At 37.0% G+C, this 16,653-nt stretch overlaps 1 protein-coding gene across 2 annotated transcripts in view; it reads right to left on the reverse strand.

Moving 5' to 3' along the window:
• The window catches only part of prpf40a (PRP40 pre-mRNA processing factor 40 homolog A), a 36,753-nt gene that overhangs the window by 5,713 nt on the left and 14,387 nt on the right, over positions 1 to 16,653 (reverse strand). For both annotated transcript variants that reach the window (XM_079617643.1, XM_079617642.1), the window contains exons 9-22: positions 16,539 to 16,563; positions 15,471 to 15,686; positions 14,466 to 14,571; positions 13,733 to 13,797; positions 13,461 to 13,625; positions 11,261 to 11,369; positions 9,485 to 9,635; positions 9,214 to 9,347; positions 8,440 to 8,554; positions 8,012 to 8,103; positions 7,796 to 7,912; positions 5,790 to 5,927; positions 5,572 to 5,667; positions 4,330 to 4,416 (exon numbers count right to left, since the gene is read on the reverse strand). In XM_079617643.1, the coding sequence (XP_079473769.1) occupies positions 4,330 to 4,416; positions 5,572 to 5,667; positions 5,790 to 5,927; positions 7,796 to 7,912; positions 8,012 to 8,103; positions 8,440 to 8,554; positions 9,214 to 9,347; positions 9,485 to 9,635; positions 11,261 to 11,369; positions 13,461 to 13,625; positions 13,733 to 13,797; positions 14,466 to 14,571; positions 15,471 to 15,686; positions 16,539 to 16,563 (1,616 nt within the window). The remainder of the gene's footprint in view (positions 1 to 4,329; positions 4,417 to 5,571; positions 5,668 to 5,789; positions 5,928 to 7,795; positions 7,913 to 8,011; positions 8,104 to 8,439; positions 8,555 to 9,213; positions 9,348 to 9,484; positions 9,636 to 11,260; positions 11,370 to 13,460; positions 13,626 to 13,732; positions 13,798 to 14,465; positions 14,572 to 15,470; positions 15,687 to 16,538; positions 16,564 to 16,653) is intronic.

Here is a 16,653-nt window from a genome sequence, read left to right on the forward strand (position 1 = left end):
GGTCCAGCGCATTTGGATCGGTGGTTCGTAGATCGATTGATAGAGTCTGTTTTTCAAAGATGGATTCTGCTTGTATACGTGAAGTTGACTATGTATAAAATATCTTATTTAACTGTCTGGACACTGTCAAAGTTCCCAATGCTTTGGTTTGCATGTAGGGACCCTCATTATGCTACCGTGTTAGTGTGGGGCTATTTTGAGCCTTGTTAGTGGTATTAACATGCGTTTTTTATTTGTCATTACTCAATGCCCCATATACTAGCGTTATACTAGCGTTATAGGCTAAACTGTTTTTAGAGATAAAACTATTTACATTCGATAATCATGAAAACAAATCTCAGATAACGGTTGACTAGGTAACAATGTGTAATTAGACCAAAGGTTCATTTTGCACCGGAGTTCTCCTTTAATTATTTGATTATTAACTTGTTTATTTACTTATTAATTTGCTTGTTTCATTACTTCGTTTTATAAATGAGAATCTTTTTCTATTTTGCTAGCAAAGGTGGAGTGTTTATTAATAGGCTAAATCAGGTTAAGTCCCCGTATAGTGAGGTAAAAAAAAAAATCCTAATAATTTTTGTATCTGACTCCGTAAATTTCCCGCTGATATGTTGAAATATCGCTTAACTAACTAAATAACGTTTTTAATAATTTCTTGGGTCAAGAAAGAATCGGAGTTTGCGATATATGTCCTCCTACCAGTGATCTCTCTGTTTGGATGCACTTCACATATGCACACTTCAATAAGCCCAAAGAACGCAGGTTAATGTGTTTTAAATGCCGGGAGAAATCAGAGTAAGCGGCAAAAATCTAGCGGAGTCGATCGGTTTATGCTTAAACTTATGACTCCGATAAAGGAAAACGGGTTAATGCGTTTACATGACCACATGCATTGTCAGTTTATTCAGCATAATCGGGTTAAGAACGTGCATGTAAACGCGCTCATTCCCTGATAGAGATGCCGAAAGCTCAGTCCGTTTCTGCTTTCAGTCACTCCATTACGCCACATTCTCTCAAAGACAATGGTGGATATAACGGTATTGCAACTATCTTAATTTACTGGCTTAATATCTCTCTTGTGGACCTACATTAATGAGTGAAAAAATAAGAAGAATATTTCTTGTTAAACAAGTGTTTGCCATCTTTGAAACTCAAAAGCAGCTTACAGAGTTGTGCTGTGTTTGTGAACTAAAGGCTGTTATTAGGCCTATATCATTTTAGTGATATTAGTATTAATATTTTGTAATTGTATTGATTTAGTGTTATTAGTGTCATTAAATGTTTTGTTAATGTGCTATGGAAACAAAATACTGACGAACAACGATGCCGTTTTCATCTTGGATCTGTATAAGAATGGTGTTTCTGTTAAAACAAGCACTCTTGACAATTTGTGAATGGATCACCTTGCAATTTAATTTTGATGTGGGATGTAGTTTTTTTGTCCATTTTAAAAACATTCTTAGAGGAGTCCTCATACGCGCGTGTCGGTGATGTCGCAAGTGTTAGGCTATGTGGTGATGTTATGAATTTAGGCAAGGCAAATTAATTGTAGTTCCTAAAATGTATTTAATAACAAAACTAGCTTTATAATAATAAGAATAATAAATACATTAATGGGAAAACGAGCCAAATATCGTACTGATATTGTCAAAGGAATGTACCATCAACGATAACTGACTATCGTCGATATCGGCACAACCCTAGTTTGTAGTATCTTTTGCAGATTTGCAATTATTATATTAGCTGCAGTTGTAATATTTGTAATATAATGAGCTATACGTTAAAGGTGAGTGCATGCTATGTCGTAATTAAAACTTGTAAAAAGCATTCATGTCCTCGTAGAGGTCATAATCACAGCTTGTAAGATAGGAATTTTCAGAGAGTTCCTAATTGTACCACGTGACCGCTGCACCACCTGACCACTGCGGATTCATTTGCCCTTGATAGTGGTGCCATAGAAACACATAATTCCCAGCTCAGAATAAAACGTCACATTGTCATCTCGAGACTACTGTAATTACGACATGCCGTGAACTGCCATACTCTCTTGGAGCTCTAATCTTGCTAATTGAATCCAGCGGATTATCCTTAATTGGTAATCTACAAAGAAAAGGGTGTATGTTTGTTGTAATGTGAGCACTGAAGAAAGCAATGTGCTGTGATGTCTGCTCTAGCATTCAATTCATGTACACTTTGCACCATGCAGTTTATAAAAAAAATAAAAAATAAAATAAACATTTGTCTGGACATGTAAAAAAATATTTTATCAATAATCACCTTAGAAAATATTGCGATATCCGATTATATTGTCTTCCCAAACCAACAACACAGACAACACTGCCGACATACACAGTAAACACACATCATGTTGAGTTTGGCTGCACTTTATCTAATGCTAGCCTGCGATTCAGTTGGTTTCATTTAATGATTGAAACGTTAAAGGTTTTACTTCTGTTAGTTTGAGCTTAAACTAACATACAACATTAGCTTTGTTATGATAGTGTTGCTAATAATTTCCACACGGTTCTTACCAAATTTGTGTTTGAAATTAATTTAGTTTCATGAGAACGAATACAATTGAACAGAACTCAATTTGATGATTGTAAGAAAGATAAATTATAACGAGAAGTGCTGTTTTTAAACTTGTATTCAAGCTATAATGTATTTGTTATTTGTCTAAAATTAGGGATTAAAAAAAAAAATTTGCTCGTTCTGCATGAGCAAAAACGGTAAGGTAATATTTTTTCTTTCTGGTTAGAGTTCCAAGGTCCCCTTAGGCCACTTATAACAAAATAAAAATCACTGCTTTATTTATTTATGAACAGAAGTAATTATGATTAAATTATATTTGAGTATTTATTTTTATCTTCAACAATGCTCCCAATATGCTATAATGTATTTGTCCACGCACTATATAAGACTCCATGCATGCTTTGGATGTGTGTGCAGCACAGAAAACAGTGCGCATGCAGAAGTGTTCTCTTTGGCGCTTAAATAATGGTATCAAGAATTGGAATTTATTTTCTATTCCTAAACCTACCAACTACAAGCCTATAGAAACTATTTTAGTCATGCTATTGCATGTGAATAAATATGTGTGTAAATATGGGGCTATGTGAAATATGTTTGTCCTTTTTCCCCGATATTGTCAATGATTGCCTGGAAACCGACTGCAATCTGCATCACCATACTTGCGAGACATCGTGGTTTATAACCCTAGTCTGGACTGAATTAGGTGAGCGGTTAGCAATTTACTTGTTTGTTTGCAATACCATAAACTTTAAAATGCCTTTAAAAATTATGATTTAACAACTTCACAATTCAAATACAGTTTTGACAAAAACAAAGTAAACAAAAACGGAAGATGGGCTGCAGAAATAAAGCTGGTTACCCTTTTGCTTAACCCCTTATATTGCCACAGCCATTACATATTTAAAACAGTAATATCCTATACTAAACCTAAACTAATCCTGACAAACTATATATCATTTGAAAGCTTACAATCTCTAGTTTACATATTTGGTGACTTATTTTTTTAAATAAATTACAGAGGAGCTGTAATTTATCAATTTGCAACCAGAATATTTGCATACTCCTAAGGCGTGTTCAGTTTCTTCGAGGTTGAATTCATTTCAAAATCAAATATGCCAAACGTCCAACAGTACTTCTGAATAGGATGTCTACTTCATAAATTTTATGAAAATTGTAAAAATAATGGTTCAGATCACTCAAACAACATATGGAAATGGAGACACCCTTATATGGGCAGTAATGTACACTAGTGAAAAAGTTTGGTACTGCGCCCAAACAAAATCTCACTGAAAGCTTATTTTTTGAGACATCAACCTAAAATTTGTAACACAACTTGTTCAGATTTTTGCCATTGATTTTCTTGAAGTTTTAGTCCGCTAGGTTTTGAAAATGTATATATAAAATATGAATAATTAAATTTTTAACATTGTACATTTTCATAAACTCAAACTTCTATAACTTTTTTTCTATTTAACTGTCTTCATTTATTTCACTTCTACAAAAATCTGCCAAGTGTCTTAAAAACAAGACCAATCTTACATCTATATTCCAAAGCATTCTTGAATTACAACCATTTAAGTTCGGAATGTGCTTTTTCATGTCTATTAAAAAAAGGGGGGTGCTTGATAAGGGGTTAAACACCACTGTAGTTGTCATTATATAGAGGTAAGACCAAAAGAAAACGCCATCGAAACTTTTCTGAAGACAGTTCCCTTCACAAATACAATGGCCAATTTCAATGTCAGAACGACAAATATCTCCCAAAAGGTATGGTACGAGACTAGAGGTACTCACTGATCGAGATCGGGAACGTTTTCTGTGGTGTTTCTTGGATTTCTTGGAGTGTTTTTTAGTCTTTGAGTGATGATGCTGACATTCGTGCTGTAAAGAAATCAGACAATCAATGAATTACTGAATTATTGGCTGTTCAAATATTTTTCCCATATTGCAGCATCTCTCTTCCCAGTCTGTCAGTAATGCTCGGTTTAGTTCCTAAAAGCACAATGTGATCTGATTGGTCGGCTGGACCACTGTGTTGTGATTGGTCAACCGCTTCAAGCGTGATTTTGAACACATTTGAAATTTGAAAACTAGAGGCAACCACTGCATTTTAATCACAATCCAAACAAAGATGCTATACACATGTAACATGAGCAGTTGTTTTTGATTTAAATTAGATTGCATAATTTCAAGACTTAAAAGCTAAACTCAGACCATTCTGTATTTGCTCTGTGAAATTATGTTACACACAACACCTGCACAAAACAAAAACAGCAGACAGACTGAATGAAAATGCAAATTCCCTCTCTGACAGCAGGTGGCGACTATGGAAAATAAGCGTTTCTTTGGGTAACGCAGTAAACGAAGCAGCTGTGCTTATAAACACGACTTTATACGGAGGGAAGAGGAAAAGAAAACGTGATTGAAACTATCCTGAAGACAGACAGTGCCCTTCAGAGATATTCACACCAATATAATATTTATGTTTCTTTCGATATTTCAAGCATCACAAACAGTGATCTTGCTGTGACTGGTATTTTCTCTGCTGCGCGTATGCGCTCTCCTCTTTGCGTCAGTCTTGTGTGTCCCGTAGCCTGTGTTAATGTTCTGTTAAGAGACTTTAGTAATTTCCTGAAATGTCATTTGTGTGAAAATATTACACTCAATAAAAAAGTTGCATCAAAACAATTATTTGCACTCGCATAAATAAAAAAATATATATATTTAAAAAAATTGAGATTCAATTTTGGGAGCATATTTTACCAAAATGGTCACAATTTCGAGCTTTGGCTTTGTAACTTTGCAGACCTTTTCATGCTCAAACAGCATCATTACACACTAAAGAAAGCTGGCAATGTAAAAAAAAAAAAAGCATAATAGGACCCCTTTAAAATATATATATATAAAAAAAAAAACTTGAATGTCACGATAAACCGTACAGAAAAATGAACACACCTATTCTCAAGTTAATTATTGTACATATGAATCGGCCTTCTTTAAAAAGTCATGTAAAAACCATTCATAATTCTTTTATACCTCTAGTACATGCATGAAGTCTTTGAATATCCTCTTCCTCTCAGACTCCAGAGTGATGTCCTCAAACGCAGGCTCTTTTAGGAAACGCTCTCGTACCTGAGCAAGCATGAACACACATTCACACCAGATCAGTAGAGGAAGACTAAGACATCATAAAGAGTCAGTTCAGATAGATTCTACTTCTATATAATTGTTGATATAGTAATAGCGTGACATACTGCCTCCCACGTGGCCTCAGGCTCTAGAGGGGGCGTGGCCTGTTTCAGCATGCTCTTAAACGCTGCCTCCTTCCTCTTCATCTTCCTGGCCTCCTCTTTCTCTCTCTCCCTCTCACGTGCTTCAGCCTTCTCCAGCAACTACAACAGAACCAGGAAGAGAAACCAAACACAAGTCAATGAATATGAACTCTCACATCATTAATCAGTAAACATGAACTAAACACACTGGTTCTCTGCTCCAAACTCTAATGAGCTGGCTTTCTTTCTAAAGTCTACACAGGCAAGACAGAATCCACATTGTAGGATAATTCAGGTCAGTCGCTTATCAGGGTTCATTTCAAAGGCAGCAAATTGCACGGACAAACTGCAATCAGCACACAAACTAGGGGTGGGCATCTTTTGGATTAAAATCAATTCTTGGGGCCACGATTTGATTTAAAATCCAGAATCAATTTTTAATCCAATTTTGATTCGATAATATATCTGCATTTTCTAAACTTTTTATTTATTTATTGTCCTCAAAGCCCCCTTCTTATATATAAGAAAGCCTGTGCCCCCAATTAATTGATATAAATTATTACAACTCATAGGTGTAAGTAAACTTTAACATGAGATAAAAAAAAATTATAATTCAACAAAACTTTAAAGTTTTACTTCAATCAATCTATACACACTTTTTTTATACTGAACTATTTAATCATAATAAATGAAATGTCCTGCCTTCTATTATTTTTATGATATTGATAATACCAATTATATTGTTTATATTAGTTCCCCTGGTACAGTTTTGCCATGTTGGTTTATTATATTGTGTTAGTTTAAATTACACACAGCTTGTAAGAACATTATTATTTTACTCAAGCCCGCTGGAGACTGAGACGCCATTGTTACTCAGCCTTTCATACCCGCCTCCTACAGCGTGAGCATGCGTTAGTCTTTTGCATCATCAAAATGTGCGATTATCAGCTGGTTCCAATCATTGGCTGATCGTTTCGAGTTAGAAAAACATAATACAAGCCGTTTCATTCTCAATAATTAGTTATTTAGACTCGTATACAGGATGTGTTCATTCACTTTTACAACAGGGGCACGTTCAAGATCAAACCGGTGTGCAACGTTTTGCTACGGTTTCCGTGTTGAACGACATGTTTCCTGGAAACAGTGTGCAAAGGGGTTAAAGAAAAGTTCTCTCTTGTTTGGTGAGTGTGTCAAAAAAGTCAAAATCAGCAGCAACGTGTATATAAACCACACGGTTTTAAAGAGACAGCTCGCACAATGAGTTTTTCTTCATCTCATTCAGAAATTTATGACTGCAAGTGTTCAGTGTCACATTCATAGTTAACATATAGCTGAATAATGTCATTCCTTTCACGCAAAATAATTTATTGAGGCCAAACATTTAAAATGACATTATAAACTGAAAAGCGGGCCTGTCCCCGTTTATCACGTCACTTCACCATGTGACAGCAGCAAGCAGGCTCTTGGTTGGTTAACGTGGAGCGAATTGACGCCAAAGTTTAAATTTTTCAACTCGGGCGTCAGACGCGAATTCACGTCAAACGCGTGAATGCACAAAGCACCACTCGCGTGTATCGCGCCAGACGCTCAATTCTCATCTTTCGATGCGAATGAAGCGAATTCGTGTCTACTGCGTCACGCTAAACGCCTCATTCGCGGCGCAGGACCGCCAGACGCGCGTAAACACGTCTTTACGTTGACTTAACATTGAAATCACTCGCGCCAGCGCTCTATTCGCGTTTGATGTGAACGCAGCATTAGTAGCCCCAAAAAATGCTACCTGTGTCCATTTTAAAATAGCCGAATCTGTCGTGGAAACCTCAACGCTACAAACACTGTCAGCATTTAGGGATCGAATTTTGGGACTCCCTACCTGCCTTCACGTTGGATGAAAACCATAATTTGTTGCCGTAAAATGTATTTAGGCATCTCACTGCATTTTGGAACAGGGTTCATTTGAATAAAGTACAGCAAGGCAGTCTCCTTACACTGTTGAAGGCCAGTTTGATGTTTCCAGCATCCAGTGTGGTGGCGCGTTTATCAGAGCTGATCACTGAGCCAAAATCCTCAAAGCCTGTGTTGATCTCCACCAGGAAGCCCTTATCCTGCAAACACACGCGCACACACACACACACACACACACACTTCATCAAGGGATTCAGCACAGATCTGATAAACACTGATCGTCAGTCTCTCTCTCTCACCTTCAGGATATCTTTAATGATTCTCTTCTCGTCATGGTAACGAGCTTTCAGATCCTCCACGTAAAACTTGAATAAGTCCAGAGGGGTGGAGCCTAAAATTTACAAACAGCAGAACAATGGTGAGCAGCTTATCACTTTTACAATAAATGACACCAATATCCAATTGCAATGTATTTAATAATGATTATCATAGAAAAATCATAATATAAATGGATTTTTTATTCGCCATTCAATTATTTACTGGGCCCAAAATATGGCCCATTTTATATGTGCTGATGTTTCAGTCATGTGGAGTTCACAGATTGTACTGGTGAAATGGAGACCGTCAGAAATGAGGACAGGACCCTTTTACATGTATTATTCATCAACATCAAAGCCTGCCACGCTCTGAGCGTTTGTGCGAGCGAGAGAGAGAGAGAGACAGAGACCTGGCTGGCCCAGCATGTTGTTGAAGCGGATATCAGCACTGACGGTCGGGTACATCTCCATCCAGGCAGACATGGAGTGCAGCTGCCCATGATCGTGAAGCTCATCCAGGAATTTCTGAAAACACACACACACCACTATTACAACCATGCCAAGGATGTTGTCCTTCACAAAGGATTAATACTGATGGTACATTTTATTTTTCCCACTTTAAAAAAAGTGAGTTTTTAGGAATCCACTGGTTATAAAAAATAAAAATAAAACACGTTTATGCATATTTTTATATATTAAATTAAGTGCTTCAAAATTGCAAGGTTTCAAATTGCAGAAAAATATCAAAATAAAATTCCGTACTCTCATATTCAGTGGTCTTAGTGACATGGGAGATTTAAATTGTAAACATTTTTATTCCAAATGTATCGCTGACAAATTTCAGAGTTTGAGCTGTTGTATGCAGTCTGAACCCATATTAAATGCAAATTAGTTATCAATTAATCACTTTGAACAATATTTATACTCCAGTGGGTTTCTGAGTGGTAATAAAGCTGAGTGATGCTTTAGCATTCTGTCTCCCTCACAGCATAATGACCCGCTGTACCTTAAACTCGGTCGAACAGATCATCTGTCATCACAGACTTTGTTGATATTCCAGCATCAAGTTCCAATTAATCAAGGTGAGCGCTTTTCATATTAGCAAGCCTGGACAGGTGACGCAGTGGGCAAACCAGGACAGTTACGTGTGTGTGTGTGTGTGTGTGTGTGTGTGTGTGTCTCACCTGGAAGGACTCTCTGTTCTTGCGTTGTCTGCGTCTTTCTCGCAGAAGAGTTTTCTGTTTCTCATCCTCCTCCTCTTTCTCAAGAGCACGGATGTGTTCCTCAAAGCAGATCAACGCGTCCTCCTTGTCCATGTCTAACACACAGAGAGGAAGATAAAGGCTTTGTCTATATCAAACACACTCGCTCGCATTATGCGGGTTAAAAGCATCATCCTGTGGAAGCAGCTGTTACTGTGTGTGTGTGTGTGTGTGTGTGTGTGTGTGTTCATACTCTGTAGCTCCTCGTCTTCAGCAAAAGTGGGGTTGTCCAGCAGGTACTGCTGTGCCTCAGACCATGTTGTTCTGTATGTCACATTGGCCATATTGTCCAAAATGTTCTTCAGCGCCTCCCAGTTCCTCTTCCTCAGCTGCTTGGCTTGTTCCTGAAACAAAGCATTGAGTCACAATCAAATAACATTAGGCTGCAGACAGGACAAGATCTTTAATGCTTTGGGCGGGCAATTGAGCAAATTTATTAGTATTTATTTATTTTTATGTAATATATATTTAATCATTATTTAAGAAGAAATCCTTTTTATCTTTAATTAAAAAAATATTGCAAAATTCGAAACTTTCATTAAAGTAAAACAATTGAAAGTGGAGGGGAAATCACATTATGAAATGTTTTTCACTAATACACGTTGGGCACAATTATTAGCACCCCTAGAAATTATTATGGGTAAAATATCAGTCTGAAATACATTCCACTTTATATATAAATGTATCACCAGGGCGACTAGGAACATGAAATTGTCCAGCCATGACTTTTCACAGGAGTTTAAATATGAGGAACCACAAATGCCAAATTCCCTTAATCCTCCATCACAATGAGTAAAACCAAATAATACAGTTCTGATGTGCAGCAAAATATTGTTTAGCTTCACAAAAAAGAAAGTGGCAGTAATAAAATAGCTACAACATTGAAAATTTGCATTTCCCATTAAGAAGTTCCAATCAACTAAAGATTATACAGATCTGCCTGTAGAGGACGTGTGTCTATATATTCTCCAAGGATCACTGCTGGAGAATAGCAGAAATTGGTCGTCTTGGGGTCAGAAAGCCTAAAAAATTATCATCAAACAGCATCTATATCACCACAAGCTGTTGGGGAGGGTTTCGAGAAAAATCATCTGCTCTCATCCAAAAACAAATTTCAGCATATTTAGTTGTCAGACACGACTGGACCTTCAAACGGGACTGGATATTATTGTCAGATGAAACAAAACAAAAAAGAGCTTTTTGGCAGCAAACACACCAGATGGGTTTGGAGCACACAGGGATGAAAATTAGCCCATGCCCATGGTTAAATATAGTGCTGGATCTTTAATGACCCGGGCCTATTTTTCTGCTAAAGGTCCTGGACATCTTGTTCAGATACATGGTATCATGGATTCTATCAAATACCAACAGATAAAATAAATAAAAAAACTAAAAAAAACTGACAACCTCTGCTGGAAATCTTATAATGGGCTGTGGTTGGATCATCCATCAGGACAATGATCCAAAACAAACATCAAAATCAACACAAAAATGGGTCACTGGGCACAAAATGAAGCTTCTGCAATGGCCATCCCAGTCCCCTAAACTGAACCCTATAGAAAATGAGTGGGCTGAACTGAAGAGGAGATGCACCAAGGATCTGGGAATCTGAAGGATTCTGTATGGAGGAATGGTCACTGATCTCGTGTCAGGTGTTCTCCAAACTCATCAGGCATTATAAGAGAAGAGTTGATATCTTGGCAGGTTGCAAAAAGCATTTAATAAAAGGGTGCCACTCATTGTGGCCAATGTAAAGAGAAAAACATGTATCAGGTTTTTTTATTTTATAAGCCATATCAGGTTTATTGCTTTATAATTGAAGTTTGCATGTTGAAATGCATCCAACTGAAAACAATATCAACATTTAAATTGTTAGATAGAAGAAAAAAAAAATTAATTAGTGGGTAATTAGGTTATTAGTGTAAATATGTATTAGAGAGAAGTGATAACCAGATTCCGTCAATCAAACCTTCTCTTTTTTAGCCAGATAGAAGAGCACATCTTCATAGATCTCCAGCCTGTCTCTCTCAGGAACACACGACCACACTTCCTGATCGGCAAACATCTGCTCTGCTTTCCTGCACAAAGACACACATTTACTCACAAACAACCCTCTGCTTCAAGCAAGCCACTTTTTTTATAAACAACAATTTCATCTGTGGGCAAGTACAAACATTGCTGCAGCTCAAATGTTAGTCAGTAGGGGGCAGTGGCATTACAGCATTTTAACATCATATAACTAATTAATAATGGAGAGTATCTATGAGACCTTATGACACAGTGCAGACAGGAACTCACGAAAAACAACACTGCTATTTAAAGCCTGATTACAAGTGAGATTTAAACCAATAACATCATTTGACTTCGTGACATCAGCACAACCTCCCAACATGTCACCATGACAACACTAATGTGATTTTAATCACCTAAGTAAGTGGGGGAGTAAAGTTCAACTGCTCTGAATCAATGATAGATAAAGAGAACAAACACAGAGCTGAAAAATCAGTAACCTTGTTTATAGTAATACTAGATTTAAAAAAAAGAGCTTGTGCTGGTAAAACTCTCCACCATGAAGCTGAGGTGATGCGGGTGGGTGCCAGTTGCTAAGGTTTCTCTGTATTTTTGTAAGTGTTGCTATGCAATTGCTAGGCTGTTTGTTCAAACCTCCTTAAAAGGGCCCCTATTATGGATTTTTGAAAATGACCTTTCATGTAGTGTGTAACATGGCTCTAAGTGAATGAAAACATCCTGCAAAGTTTTAAATCGGAAAGTGCACCGTATATAAAGTTATTGTATTTCAAAAGTAAGAGTCGATGAAATTAATTGTTTTTCAAACGAGTCATAAGCCGTTTCGTCGTGACGTCAAGACGAAACATTAGCATATTGCCCGCCCACTTATTGTGTGCGCAGACACCAGGGAAACTTGAAACCCCAAACCAGCAGCTGATTCCTGTGGATACTGGACAGCATCATGTCGAGGAGACGCTGTGCTCTACAATGTGAAGGTAAAGCCAGTTTGTTTTCACTGCCCAAGGACAAGCATGTGAAGAATCAGTGGTTAAAATTCATCTTTACCACAGCAGTATAATCCTACACTTTTGCTGTGTTCCCTTTATTTTACTGACGACTGCTGCTCAATTCTCAGAGTTCAATGCAGGATTCGCAAACCGCTTGCTCTTGAAAGATGGTGTTCAAAATACTTCGTTTTTTTATTTTATACTGTGTAGGTCTCCTGCTAACTGGCTAACTCACATTATTACTGCCTTACTGAAATACTTCGGTTGATCAGCTGTGGACCACTATAAAACTGTCTATTAATGCAGATTGTCTGTCTTTCTCACTACTTTGAGGAAAGATTAAGCATGGAGCAAGATTTGTTTTACCGCCGTTTATGTTACATCAGTCATTCACGCTAGAGCTCGGCTAATGTATACATTGCATACATGCACTGTTATTGATACAGTTTCCACGTGTTCACCGCGATATATATGAAACATACTCCGTAAATAAATTAGTAAAAGTTAAATAATCGGTTGATGGACATGCACTTGTTAATGCTGATAGTGAGGAATTACAGTTGCAACATCTCATAATGTACCTCAAACTGAGTAGCGTATCACTGAAACGTCCTGCTCGAGTTGTCGTGCGATGGAGGTTCGGGTTGAATGACTAGTTCTTCTAGTGTTTCATCATCGGACTCGCGCTCGCATTGATATGGTAAATTGTTTGTTACGGTGTTTAGTTAACAGTGTAGGAAGCCTCAGGACACGCAGAGCTGTTGTTGTTATGGCAATGGGAGTTTTTGTTTTCGACGCGTGCTGTAGGTGGTAAACCAATCACAACAGACTGAGCTGTCTGGCCAATCAGAGCAGAGTAGCTCGCAGAAAGTAGGGATTTAGAGATATTGATTCATCTGGCATTCGTTTGAGAATCATTGAAAATCTGGTGATGTACAAATGTATTTTATGAGAAAATTAAACAGTTTTGATGCATGTAAACAGGTTGTAGGAGACTCCAAAACAACATTAGAAAACTTTAAAATATAATAGGGGGCCTTTAAAGTATAAAGGTATACATTTTTATTATTAAAATTAATATTTGTATTACATTTTTATTTGTATGTGGGAACTGTTTAACTTCGCATCATCAAAAGAGCTGAAAACACTCACTTGTATCGTGTGGTTGATGTCATCTTGTCATGGTTCTCCAGAAAGCGCTGGAAAGTCTCTTTAGACTCCTTGTATTTGATTCTGGCCTCTTCCTTTTCCTCTTTCTCTGTCTGGACTTTATAAGCATTGAATGCCTGTTTCTTTTCACTCAGCTTTGGCAGAGCACTGCATGCGCACACACACACACACACAGAAAGAGATGCGAGTTTCAGCGCAGTGCTCAGGATGTAAACGCTATCAAATTATAATAATGCTATGCAGTATTTGGATACCTGTAACGAGGGTCGTTAATTATCAGCTTCATTGCCTGCTCCCATGATGCATTGGAGGAAACACCCTAGTTACACAGAAGGGAGAAAGATAGAAAGTTACTTAAAACCAGACTTACAATTATATAAGGTTACTCAATGATGCATGACATGCTTGGGAAAAGATTTGGGATTGAAAAAACTCAGAATGGAGAAAAAAAAAAAAGAGAAAAGCTTTTTAAAGAAAGTGCTTTATTGTAAACTTTCACAGTGGAATTTGTTTAGATTTTCTCAATTACAATTAATGAGACTTTTTCATCAGGTTAAAATAAGAGATTTTTATTTGACCTGAATAGATAATTAGATTGATATCTCTTGTGATTGTTGAGATGCATAAATGGGCATCAACAGAGAGGGGCATCAAATTAGCAGAAAGGTGGAAAAAGAAAAAAGAAAGAGAGTAATAAGGTTTGGAGAAGTAGATCTCCATGTTGACATCACACAAGTTCTTGATTGATTATGAGTGTGTCTCTCTGAAAAGCTCTCGGGGGTCTGTGAAGCGTGCGATTCCACCATCTTCTGTTTCACTCACTCCAGTCTAATCACACTCACAGCAATTAAACAGCCGCGGCTCTCACAGGAGCACTTTGTGTGCCAAATTAAAACACACTAAATTTAGAAACACCCAGTTGGAATATCAACACCTCCCTCCTCACTGCAGGGGGGAGAGAGAGAGCAAAGAAGAAAAATGTTTTACCTTTTCTTTCAACAGTTCTTTAAAGGCCTGCTTTGCCTCCTCTTTTGTGTTCCACTTGTAAACTTTCTTCACCAGCTCAGGTCTCTCCTCCTTAGAAACATCATTACTGCAAAACAAATTACAGAACTAAAGTTACATTTTGAAGAAAAATTAGCATTGTGGCACAAAACAATTCCATAAACTGAATCAGAATTTTCAACAGGAAACAATGTAGCGCAATCATCAGGAAATGACTGGATAGAGAAAAGTAAATCTTGCTAGACTATGAATTAATGAAATGTTAGTGATTAACTCTGATGATTAGTTTTACAATCTCTTTATGAACTTTTTGAAGTGTCAAAGTGGTAGTTGCGTAGCTGTCAATGGAGGGACAGAAATCTCTCAGACTCCATTAAAAAGATCAAGTCTTATGGGGGTTTGGAAACGACATGAGGGTGAGTAAATGATGACAGAATTTTCATTTTTGGGTCAACTATCCCTTAACGCATCCTTGTTGAATAAAATTATTCAATTAAAGTATTAATTTAAAAAGAAAAAAAAATATATATAACTGACCCCAAACTTTTGAATAGTGGTGCTAATCAATGAAAAAATGAATGTCAGAGATATTAAGAAAGTACAAATAGGCACAATTATGATTATATTGTGAAATATTATTACAGTTTAAAATAATTTAAAATATATTAAAATGATTTCTGAAAGATCATGTGACACTGAAGACTGGAGTAATGATGCTGAAAATTAAACTTAGCCATCACAAGAATAAATCACATTTTAAAATATATTCAAACAGAAAACAGTTTTTCTGAATTGTAATAATTTCTTAAAATATAACCGTTTTAGTCTATTTTTTATATAAAAAAAAATAAATAAAAATGCAGCCTTGGTGACTTCTTTCAAAACCATAAAAATATCTTAATTATTTCAAACTTTTGCCTGGTAGTGTATTTAATGTAATCTGTTCTTCACAATGAGATGTGTGCTGAACGAATACGAGTTCATTACCTGGGTTGTGTCTCTACGCTGGGCATTTCCTCAGTGGAGTTAACGATGATATCACTGCTGACCTCAGCAACCTGAGCGGGCACGTGAGACGGCGGTTCCTCTGAGGTGCCCGTCGCCATGGTAACCTCTGTCTCAGCAACTGCCGCCACAGTAACAGGAGGCTCGATCTGAGATGGAAGAACAGGGGTGGTGCCAGGAGCCACAACATCAGCCGTCCTTTAGCAGACAGAGGTAAAGATCATTATAATTGGATCATCTTTGAATTAAATCAAATGTGTATGAAAAGTCTACTTTAAGGAATTCACATTTTACATTTCACATTACAGTGACACTACCTTACCCTTCCAAAACCTATATATTTGCCATCTTGAAACTGATTTACATTAAAAATGATTCTGTCCCATCAAAGATTTATTTGTTAATTTACTGTGACGATGATGCCTGCCGTTCTGCAGTACCCGCTGATAGCCGGCTGCTTTAAAACGCTCCCGTAAGTGTATGTGCATCTCTGGGAAGAGCGTCAAAGGTTTCTATTTACAGATGTGTTTTTGCAGTGTCGAGCTTTGTAGCCAATCACAGACATATCTGTTGAGCGTGTGAACGCAATGACCAATCAGAGGTGTTTAAGTTAGTCAGAATCTGCTCAACACCCGCTCGGAAATCCTGTCCAGGTAAACAAAGTATAAACATAATGCCAGCTTTACTGATTATAACCGAAATTTCGCAAGAGTGCCGCTTTGTGTACCTCACATTATAATCATCAACTTCAATTATTATGGCAGCTTTGCTTGATTTCTGTATATAATATAGAGTTTACATTCTGCTAACTACACATTGCAAAGTTTCTGGATTGATAACCGTGTTTAAATTAAATAATTCCACTAAGATTTTGGTGAAAGTCATTTTCAATGGATGGACAAAAATGAAGGGTTAAAAACTTGTGTTTTGAAAATAAACAAAAGACCTATAGGTTTGGAACAACATAGTAAATGAGTAAATGACAGCATTTTCATTTTTGGGTGATCTATCCCTTTATCGTCTTAAAGCTTAAATAAAGCTGATGCTCACCCATTTTCCTCCGCCTTTATCATCGCTGAAGAAAAGAGAGAGAGAAAAAAAAGTTAAACCATTTTCTCATGTAAGATTTCTGGATTTGTGTGTGTAAGAACAACTTTGTGTACTG

The sequence above is a fragment of the Phoxinus phoxinus genome (genome assembly GCF_949152265.1).
Source record: "Phoxinus phoxinus genome assembly, chromosome: 7".
NCBI classification, from domain to species: domain Eukaryota; kingdom Metazoa; phylum Chordata; class Actinopteri; order Cypriniformes; family Leuciscidae; genus Phoxinus; species Phoxinus phoxinus.